Raw genomic sequence first — 12,328 nt, 5'->3', positions numbered from 1 at the left:
GCCACGATGAACCAGGGGATGGGACCAGGGCCGATCTCAAAGAAACACACAAACAGGAAGATGGCCGACATGCTGACATAGGACATCCAGGAGTAGACACTCTGGGGAGGAGAGGAGAGGAGAGAGGAGAAAATCATTATTTTACTCTGGCGGAACAAGAGATTGTTAAAAAACACAGGAAACAGTCAAATACAGACAGGAAATGTACACACTAAAATACTGAAACCCTATTGGTTGAGAGATAGAGAAAATTATTTTTGATTGGTCATACCAGGTACACAAGGCCGACTGTCATGGCGACGGCACAGATACACATCCCACCTAAACCAATCAGAGTCAACGTCCGTCTGCCGGCCCTGTCCACTAGAGCCACCTGCAACACACACACATTTTAGTGTTACTGTTTGCATCACTGACCTATAAATGGATAGTCTATGTGTGCACGTGTTAGTTTGTCTGTGCGTGCGTGTGCATGTGCGCGTGTGTGTGTGTGTCTTTCCGTACCGACACCATCGTAAAGACGGTATTGAGAACTCCAACTCCAATGGTTGCATAGACAGGCTGAGTGACTCCTGCTTCCTCAAAGATGGCCGTCGAGTAATAAAAGATCTGAAGAGATTAAAACAAACATTATGTTTCCATTCAGTAAAGCAGAGTCATAAAAACCTCAATCTGACTTATCCAGGCTCTTAAACCAATGTAAAACAATATAAATAAGACACAATAAACACCCTGGTGACTCAACACACACACACACACACAAACTCAGCATTGATTCCAGACAGTTGTTCCCTGTCTCCCCCTCTCTCAGTAACTCAGTGTTGATTCCTGACAGTTATTCCCTCTCTCTCTGTCTCTCTCTCTCTCTGTCTCTCTCTCTCTCTCTCTGTATCTGTCTCTCTGTCTCTCTGTAACTCACAGCGTTGATTCCTGACAGTTATTCTCTCTCTCTCTCTCTCTCTCTCTCTCTCTCTCTCTCTCTCTCTCTCTCTCTCTCTCTCTCTCTCTCTCTCTCTGTCTCTCTGTAACTCACAGCGTTGATTCCTGACAGTTATTCTCTCTCTCTCTCTCTCTCTCTCTCTCTCTCTCTCTCTCTCTCTCTCTCTCTCTCTCTCTGCTTTGATTCCTGACAGTTGTTCCCTCTCTCAGTAACTCACAGTGTTGATTCCTGACAGTTGTCCCCTCTCTCTCAGTAACTCACAGCGTTGATTCCTGACAGTTGTTCCCTCTCTCAGTAACTCACAGCGTTGATTCCTGACAGTTGTTCCCTCTCTCAGTAACTCACAGCGTTGATTCCTGACAGTTGTTCCCTCTCTCTCAGTAACTCACAGTGTTGATTCCTGACAGTTATTCCCTCTCTCTCTCGCTCTCTCAGTAACTCACAGCGTTGATTCCTGACAGTTATTCCCTCTCTCAGTAACTCACAGCGTTGATTCCTGACAGTTGTCCCCTCTCTCAGTAACTCACAGCGTTGATTCCTGACAGTTGTCCCCTCTCTCAGTAACTCACAGCGTTGATTCCTGACAGTTGTTCCCTCTCTCAGTAACTCACAGTGTTGATTCCTGACAGTTGTCCCCTCTCTCTCAGTAACTCACAGTGTTGATTCCTGACAGTTGTTCCCTCTCTCAGTAACTCACAGCGTTGATTCCTGACAGTTGTTCCCTCTCTCAGTAACTCACAGCGTTGATTCCTGACAGTTGTCCCCTCTCTCAGTAACTCACAGCGTTGATTCCTGACAGTTGTCCCCTCTCTCAGTAACTCACAGCGTTGATTCCTGACAGTTGTTCCCTCTCTCTCAGTAACTCACAGCGTTGATTCCTGACAGTTGTCCCCTCTCTCTCAGTAACTCACAGCGTTGATTCCTGACAGTTGTTCCCTCTCTCAGTAACTCACAGCGTTGATTCCTGACAGTTGTTCCCTCTCTCAGTAACTCACAGCGTTGATTCCTGACAGTTGTCCCCTCTCTCTCAGTAACTCACAGCGTTGATTCCTGACAGTTGTTCCCTCTCTCTCAGTAACTCACAGTGTTGATTCCTGACAGTTATTCCCTCTCTCGCTCTCTCAGTAACTCACAGCGTTGATTCCTGACAGTTATTCCCTCTCTCTCTCGCTCTCTCAGTAACTCACAGCATTGATTCCTGACAGTTATTCCCTCTCTCTCTCTCGCTCTCTCAGTAACTCACAACGTTGATTCCTGACAGTTGTTCCCTCTCTCTCAGTAGCTCACAGTGTTGATTCCTGGCATTTATTCCCTCTCTCTCTCGCTCTCTCAGTAACTCACAGCGTTGATTCCTGACAGTTATTCCCTCTCTCTCTCTCTCTCTCTCTCTCTCTCTCTCTCTCTCTCTCAGTAACTCACAACGTTGATTCCTGACAGTTGTCCCCTCTCTCAGTAACTCACAACGTTGATTCCTGACAGTTGTCCCCTCTCTCAGTAACTCACAGCATTGATTCCTGACAGTTATTCCCTCTCTCTCTCGCTCTCTCAGTAACTCACAGCGTTGATTCCTGACAGTTATTCCCTCTCTCTCTCGCTCTCTCAGTAACTCACAGTGTTGATTCCTGACAGTTATTCCCTCTCTCTCTCTCGCTCTCTCAGTAACTCACAGCGTTAATTCCAGAAAGTTGTTGTGAGAAATGCATCATCAGGGCTACAAACAGCTGCTGCCTGTAGAGAGACGACCGCACCTAGAAGACCACAGACATATCACATTATTAATACAGGACTACAGACACATATCACATTATTAATACAGGACTACAGACACATATCACATTATTAATACAGGACTACAGACACATATCACATTATTAATACAGGACTACAGACATATCACATTATTAATACAGGACTACAGACACATATCACATTATGATTACAGGACTACAGACACATATCACATTATTAATACAGGACTACAGACACATATCACATTATTAATACAGGACTACAGACACATATCACATTATTAATACAGGACTACAGACATATCACATTATTAATACAGGACTACAGACACATCACATTATTAATACAGGACTACAGACACATATCACATTATTAATACAGGACTACAGACATATCACATTATTAATTCAGGACTACAGACATATCACATTATTAATACAGGACTACAGACATATCACATTATTAATACAGGACTACAGACACATATCACATTATGAATACAGGACTACAGACACATATCACATTATTAATACAGGACTACAGACACACATCACATTATTAATACAGGACTACAGACATATATCACATTATTAATACAGGGCTACAGACATATCACATTATTAATACAGGACTACAGACATATCACATTATTAATACAGGACTACAGACACATATCACATTATTAATACAGGACTACAGACATATATCACATTATGAATACAGGACTACAGACATATCACATTATTAATACAGGACTACAGACACATATCACATTATTAATACAGGACTACAGACATATCACATTATTAATACAGGACTACAGACACATATCACATTATTAATACAGGACTACAGACACATATCACATTATTAATACAGGACTACAGACATATCACATTATTAATACAGGACTACAGACACATATCACATTATTAATACAGGACTACAGACATATCACATTATTAATACAGGACTACAGACACATATCACATTATTAATACAGGACTACAGACACATATCACATTATTAATACAGGACTACAGACACATATCACATTATTAATACAGGACTACAGACACATATCACATTATTAATACAGGACTACAGACACATATCACATTATTAATACAGGACTACAGACACATATCACATTATTAATACAGGACTACAGACACATATCACATTATTAATACAGGACTACAGACACATATCACATTATTAATACAGGACTACAGACATATCACATTATTAATACAGGACTACAGACATATCACATTATTAATACAGGACTACAGACACATATCACATTATTAATACAGGACTACAGACACACATCACATTTTTAATACAGGACTACAGACATATCACATTATTAATACAGGACTACAGACATATATCACATTATTAATACAGGACTACAGACACATATCACATTATTAATACAGGACTACAGACATATATCACATTATTAATACAGGACTACAGACACATATCACATTATTAATACAGGACTACAGACATATCACATTATTAATACAGGACTACAGACATATCACATTATTAATACAGGACTACAGACACATCACATTATTAATACAGGACTACAGACACATATCACATTATTAATACAGGACTACAGACATATCACATTATTAATTCAGGACTACAGACATATCACATTATTAATACAGGACTACAGACATATCACATTATTAATACAGGACTACAGACACATATCACATTATGAATACAGGACTACAGACACATATCACATTATTAATACAGGACTACAGACACACATCACATTATTAATACAGGACTACAGACATATATCACATTATTAATACAGGACTACAGACATATATCACATTATTAATACAGGACTACAGACATATCACATTATTAATACAGGACTACAGGCATATCACATTATTAATACAGGACTACAGACACATATCACATTATTAATACAGGACTACAGACATATATCACATTATGAATACAGGACTACAGACATATCACATTATTAATACAGGACTACAGACATATCACATTATTAATACAGGACTACAGACATATATCACATTATTAATACAGGACTACAGACACATATCACATTATTAATACAGGACTACAGACATATCACATTATTAATACAGGACTACAGACACATATCACATTATTAATACAGGACTACAGACATACCACATTATTAATACAGGACTACAGACACATATCACATTATTAATACAGGACTACAGACACATATCACATTATTAATACAGGACTACAGACATATCACATTATTAATACAGGACTACAGACATATCACATTATTAATACAGGACTACAGACACATATCACATTATTAATACAGGACTACAGACATATCACATTATTAATACAGGACTACAGACACATATCACATTATTAATACAGGACTACAGACACATATCACATTATTAATACAGGACTACAGACACATATCACATTATTAATACAGGACTACAGACACATATCACATTATTAATACAGGACTACAGACACATATCACATTATTAATACAGGACTACAGACACATATCACATTATTAATACAGGACTACAGACACATATCACATTATTAATACAGGACTACAGACACATATCACATTATTAATACAGGACTACAGACACATATCACATTATTAATACAGGACTACAGACACATATCACATTATTAATACAGGACTACAGACATATCACATTATTAATACAGGACTACAGACATATCACATTATTAATACAGGACTACAGACACATATCACATTATTAATACAGGACTACAGACATATCACATTATTAATACAGGACTACAGACATATCACATTATTAATACAGGACTACAGACACATATCACATTATTAATACAGGACTACAGACATATCACATTATTAATACAGGACTACAGACATATCACATTATTAATACAGGACTACAGACATATATCACATTATTAATACAGGACTACAGACACATATCACATTATTAATACAGGACTACAGACATATATCACATTATTAATACAGGACTACAGACACATATCACATTATTAATACAGGACTACAGACATATCACATTATTAATACAGGACTACAGACATATCACATTATTAATACAGGACTACAGACACATATCACATTATTAATACAGGACTACAGACACATATCACATTATTAATACAGGACTACAGACATATCACATTATTAATACAGGACTACAGACACATATCACATTATTAATACAGGACTACAGACATATCACATTATTAATACAGGACTACAGACATATCACATTATTAATACAGGACTACAGACATATCACATTATTAATACAGGACTACAGACACATATCACATTATTAATACAGGACTACAGACATATCACATTATTAATACAGGACTACAGACACATATCACATTATTAATACAGGACTACAGACATATCACATTATTAATACAGGACTACAGACACACATCACATTATTAATACAGGACTACAGACACATATCACATTATTAATACAGGACTACAGACATATCACATTATTAATACAGGACTACAGACACATATCACATTATTAATACAGGACTACAGACATATCACATTATTAATACAGGACTACAGACACATATCACATTATTAATACAGGACTACAGACATATCACATTATTAATACAGGACTACAGACACACATCACATTATTAATACAGGACTATAGACACATATCACATTATTAATACAGGACTACAGACACACATCACATTATTAATACTGGACCAGACCGACATGGATTAGACAGCAATAGACCAGATGTTCAGCAGACTAGATAATGAACGTACCAGGACAGCGATAGAGACTTGCGCCTCCTTCTCCACCTCCTCCTTCTCCCTCCTCATCTCCTCCAGGTCAGCTGATGGGTCATACTCTCCCTTCAGACGACGCAGACCTACAAAAGCACACACACACCAAGTGTGTATTTTGGACACACATACTCATTCAAGGGTTATTATTTATTTATACTATTTTCTACATTGTAGAATAATAGCGAAGACATAAACTATGAAATAACAACCCACTCGAGTGGGTTGAGTCACTGATGTGATCTTCCTGTCTGGGTTGGCGCCCCCCCTTGGGTTGTGCCGTGGCGGAGATCTTTGTGGGCTATACTTGGCCTTGTCTCAGGATGGTAAGTTGGTGGTTGAAGATATCCCTCTAGTGGTGTGGGCGCTGTGCTTTGGCAAAGTGGGTGGGGTTATATCCTGCCTGTTTGGCCCTGTCCGGGGGTATCATCGGATGGGGCCACAGTGTCTCCTGACCCCTCCTGTCTCAGCCTCCAGTATTTATGCTGCAGTGGTTTGTGTCGGGGGGCTAGGGTCAGTCTGTTATATCTGGAGTAATTCTCCTGTCTTATTAGGTGTCCTGTGTGAATGTAAGTATGCTCTCTCTAATTCTCTCTTTCTTTCTTTCTCTCTCTCGGAGGACCTGAGCCCTAGGACCATGCCTCAGGACTAGCTGGCATGATGACTCCTTGCTGTCCCCAGTCCACCTGGCCGTGCTGCTGCTCCAGGTTAAACTGTTCTGCCTGCGGCTATGGAACCCTGACCTATTCATCGGAAGTACTACCTGTCCCAGACCTGCTGTTTTCAACTCTCTAGAGAGCAGGAGAGATAGAGATACTCTTAATGATCGGCTATGAAAAGCCAACTGACATTTACTCCTGAGGTGCTGACTTGTTACACCCTCGACAACTACTGTGATTATTATTATTTGACCATGCTGGTCATTTATGAACATTTGAACATCTTGGCCATGTTCTGTTATAATCGCCACCCGGCACAACCAGAAGAGGACTGGCCACCCCACATAGCCTGGTTCCTCTCTAGGTTTCTTCCTAGGTTTTGGCCTTTCTAGGGAGTTTTTTGCTAGCCACCGTGCTTCTACACCTGCATTGCTTGCTGTTTGGGGTTTTAGGCTGGGTTTCTGTACAGCACTTTAAGATATCAGCTGATGTAAGAAGGGCTATATAAATACATTTGATTTGATATGATTTTGATTTGATAGTAGCCACAAAGGTTTTAAACAAATCTAAATATATTTTAGATTTTAGATTCTTCAAAGAAGCCACCCTTTGCCTTGATGACAGCTTTGCACACTCTTGGTATTCTCTCAACTAGCTTCACCTGGAATGCTTTTCCAACAGTCTTTTCCCAACAGGAGGTCCCACATATGCTGAGCACTTGTTGGATGCTTTTTCTTCACTCTGCGGTCCAACTCATACCAAACCATCTCAATTGGATTGAGGTTGGGTGATTGTGGAGGCCAGGTCATCTGATGCAGCACTCTCCTTCTTGGTCAGAAAGCCCTTACACAGCATGGAGGTGTTGAGTCATTGTCCTGTTGAAAAACAAATGCTAGTCCCACTAAGCGCAAACCAGATGGGATGGCATATCACTGCAGAATGCTGTTGTAGCCATGCTGGTTAAGTGTGCATTGAATTCTAAGTGTGCATTGAATTCACAGACAGCATCACCAGCAAGGCACCCCCACACCTCCTCCTCCATGCTTCACGGTGGGAACTACACATGCGGAGATCATCCGTTCACCTACTCTGCTTCTCACAAAGACACGGCAGTTGGAACCTAAACTCTCCAATTTGAACTCATCAGACCAAAGGACAGATTTCCACCGGTCTAATGTCCATTGCCCGTGTTTCTTGTCCCAAGCAAGTCTCTTCTTCTATTGGTGTCCTTTAGTAGTGGTTTCTATGCAGCAATTCGACCACGAAGGCCTGATTCACGATGTCTCCTCTGAACAGTTAATGTTGAGATGTGTCTGTTACTTGAACTCAGTAAGGCAGTTATTTGGGATGCAATTTCTGAGGCGGGTAACTCTAATGAACTTATCCTCTGCAGCAGAGGTAACTCTGGGTCTTATTTTCCTATTGGTGTCCTTTAGTAGTGGTTTCTTTGCAGGAATTTCGACTGGCCTTGAAGTTTTCCGTATTGACTGACCTTCATGTCTTAAAGTAATGATGGATTGCCGTTTGTCTTCGCTTATTTGAGCTGTCCTTGACATAACATAGAGCTGATCATTTACCAAATAGGGCTATCTTCTGTATACCACCCCTACCTTGTCACAACACAACTGATTGGCTCAAACGCACTAACAAGGAAAGAAATTCCACAAATTAACTTTTAACATGGCACACTTGTTAATTGAAATGCATTCCAGGTGACTACTTCATGAAGCTGGTTGAGAGAATGCCAAGAGTGTGGAAAACTGTCATGAAGGCAAAGGGCTACTTTGAAGAATCTCAAATATAAAATATATTTTGATTTGTTTAACCCTTTTTTGGTTACTACATGATTCCATATCTGCTATGTCATAGTTGTGATGTCTTCACTACTATTATACAATGTAGAAAATAGTACAAATAAAGAAAAACCCTTGAATGAGTAGGTGTGTCCAAACTTTTGACTGGTACTGTATTTTCTAAGAGAGATCTGAGATTTCTACAGTACATACTCTTCTTGGCCTCCTCCACCATGCCTCTCTTGATGTAGAGGTATCTGGGACTTTCAGGACACAGTGGCAGCAGTAGAGACTGTAAAACAGCAGGAGCTCCAGACAGACCCAGCAGTAGCGGCCAGTAGTAGTCATTACCCAGGAGGAACTCTAGACCGAGCACCTGGGGGACAGGGGGACAAAGATGAGGGACAGACACAGATAGGGACAGGGGGACAGAGATTAGGGACAGACACAGAGAGAGACAGGGGGACAGAGATTAGGGACAGACACAGAGAGAGAGACAGGGGGACAGAGATTAGGGACGGACACAGAGAGAGACAGGAGGACAGAGATTAGGGACAAACACAGAGAGAGACAGGAGGACAGAGATTAAAGACGGACACAGAGAGAGACAGGAGGACAGAGATTAGGGACGGACACAGAGAGAAACAGGGGGACAGAGATGAGGGACAGACACAGGGAGACGGGTGGACAGAGATTAGGGACGGATGCAGAGAGAGACAGGGGGACAGAGATGAGGGACAGACACAGAGAGAGACAGGAAGACAGGGGGACAGAGATTAGGGACAGACACAGAGAGAGAGACAGGGGGACAGAGATTAGGGACGGACACAGAGAGAGACAGGAGGACAGAGATTAGGGACAAACACAGAGAGAGACAGGAGGACAGAGATTAAAGACGGACACAGAGAGAGACAGGAGGACAGAGATTAGGGACGGACACAGAGAGAAACAGGGGGACAGTGATGAGGGACAGACACAGGGAGACAGGTGGACAGAGATTAGGGACGGATGCAGAGAGAGACAGGGGGACAGAGATGAGGGACAGACGCAGAGAGAGACAGGGGGACAGAGATTAGGGACGGATGCAGAGAGAGACAGGAGGACAGAGATTAGGGACGGACACAGAGAGAGACAGGGGGACAGAGATGAGCGCCGACACAGAGAGAGACAGGAGGACAGAGATTAAAGACAGACACAGAGAGACAGGGGGACAGAGATTAGGGACGGACACAGATAGTGACAGGGGGACAGAGATTAGGGACTGACACTGAGAGAGACAGGGGGACAGAGATTAGGGACGGACACAGACAGTGACAGTGGGACAGAGATTAGAGGACAGACAGTGACAGAGGGACAGAGATTAGAGGACAGACAGTGACAGGGGGATAGAGGATAAAGGACAGACAGTACCAGGGAGATAGAGATTAGAGGACAGACAGTGACAGGGGGACAGAGATTAGAGGACAGACAGTGACAGAGGGACAGAGATTAGAGGACAGACAGTGACAGGGGGATAGAGGATAAAGGACAGACAGTACCAGGGAGATAGAGATTAGAGGACAGACAGTGACCGAGGGACAGAGATTAGAGGACAGACAGTGACAGGGGGATAGAGATTAGAGGACAGACAGTACCAGGGAGATAGAGATTAGAGGACAGACAGTACCAGGGGGACAGAGATTAGAGGACAGACAGTGACAGGGGGATAGTGTGTGTGTGTGTGTGTGTGTGTGTGTGTGTGTGTGTGTGTGTGTGTGTGTGTGTGTGTGTGTGTGTGTGTGTGTGTGTGTGTGTGTGTGTGTGTGTGTGTGTGTGTGTGTGTGTGTGTGTGTGTGTGTGTGTGTGTGTGTGTGTGTGTGTGTGTGTGTGTGTGTGTTCTTACCTGACTCAGTAGTATACCAGTAACAATAGCCAGTTGATGTAAGGTTCCTAGAGATCCTCTGTAGGCCATGGGAGCTATCTCCCCTATATACATAGGAACTAACCCTGAGGACAGACCTGAGAGAGAGAGAGAGAGAGAGAGAGAGAGAGAGAGAGAGAGAGAGAGAGAGAGAGAGAGAGAGAGAGAGAGAGAGAGAGAGAGAGAGAGAGAGAGAGAGAGAGAGAGAGAGAGAGAGAGAGAGAAGGGGAGAGACGTAAACGTAAAACACAAATAATGCATGCAGAGCAGAATTAGGCCGATACCCGCTAATTATCAAAATCCAGAAAAGAGCCGTTAAATTCTACAACCACCTAAAAGGAAATGATTCCCAAACATTCCATAACAAAGCCATCACCTACAGAGAGATGAACCTGGAGAAGAGTCCCATAAGCAAGCTGGTCCTGGGGCTCTGTTCACAAACACAAACACACCCTACAGAGCCCCAGGACAGCAGCACAATTAGACCCAACCAAATCATGAGAAAACAAAAAGATAATTACTTCACACATTGAAAAGAATTAACAAAAAAACAGAGCAAACTAGAATGCTATTTGGCCCTAAACAGAGAGCACACAGTGGCAGAATACCTGACCACTGTGACTGACACAAAATTAAGGAAAGCTTTGACTATGTACAGACTCAAACATCGCCTTGCTTTTGAGAAATGTCGCCTTAGGCAAACCTGGCTCTCAAGAGAAGACAGGCTATGTGCACACTGCCCAAAAAATGAGGTGGAAACCTCAGAATTTGAAAACAAACCCAGATTAGATAAACTCCCATATCTACTGGGTAAAATACCACAGTGTGCCATCACAGCAGCAAGATTTGTGACCTGTTGCCACAAGAAAAGGGCAACCAGTGAAAAACAAACACTATTGTAAATACAACCCTTATTTATATTTATTTATTTTCCTTTTTGTACTTTAACTATTTGCAAGTAATATGACATTTGAAATGTCTTTATTATTTTGGAATTTTTACGAGTGTGATGTTACTGTTCATTTTTATTGTTTATTTCACTTTTGTATATTATCTACCTCTACTTTTGTGCCTACTTGTGTATGTTATCTATGAAGACCTTGAATTTAAATGTAATTGAGAGGGGGGGGGCATCAGTACCAGCTTTGTTGGTGGACAGAGCTGGGCCAAATACTTCCTTCCTGATGTAGTCTAGTGTGGGACTTCATGTATTGATAACTCACCACAGTAGAATCCCATGACACAGCGTCCAGCGATGACCATGACGTGAGGTTTCCACATCTTAGCCGTCACCATCAGTAGACCTGCTATTACTGCTAACACATTCACCATCAACATGCCCTTCACCCTGCACAGACAGCATAGGCATTAGCTCAGTGGGCTAACAC

General features: G+C 41.6%; 1 protein-coding gene across 3 annotated transcripts in view; it reads right to left on the bottom strand.

Annotated features, from left to right (window-relative positions):
* LOC124010755 (TRAF2 and NCK-interacting protein kinase-like) overlaps positions 1-12,328 on the bottom strand; it is a 41,540-nt gene that overhangs the window by 755 nt on the left and 28,457 nt on the right. For all 3 annotated transcript variants that reach the window (XM_046323400.1, XM_046323403.1, XM_046323404.1), the window contains 8 exons: positions 12,164-12,288; positions 10,923-11,038; positions 9,254-9,416; positions 6,568-6,674; positions 2,608-2,688; positions 505-609; positions 272-373; positions 1-101 (listed from right to left, as the gene is read on the bottom strand). The exon at positions 1-101 is cut by the window's left edge and continues 103 nt beyond it. In XM_046323400.1, coding sequence (XP_046179356.1) covers positions 1-101; positions 272-373; positions 505-609; positions 2,608-2,688; positions 6,568-6,674; positions 9,254-9,416; positions 10,923-11,038; positions 12,164-12,288 — 900 coding nt within the window. The remainder of the gene's footprint in view (positions 102-271; positions 374-504; positions 610-2,607; positions 2,689-6,567; positions 6,675-9,253; positions 9,417-10,922; positions 11,039-12,163; positions 12,289-12,328) is intronic.

Source organism: Oncorhynchus gorbuscha, linkage group LG23 (assembly GCF_021184085.1).
Source record: "Oncorhynchus gorbuscha isolate QuinsamMale2020 ecotype Even-year linkage group LG23, OgorEven_v1.0, whole genome shotgun sequence".
Taxonomy (NCBI): Eukaryota; Metazoa; Chordata; class Actinopteri; order Salmoniformes; family Salmonidae; genus Oncorhynchus; species Oncorhynchus gorbuscha.
Note: the sequence above shows the minus strand (reverse complement) of the source record. Positions and strands in the feature narration are given on the sequence as shown.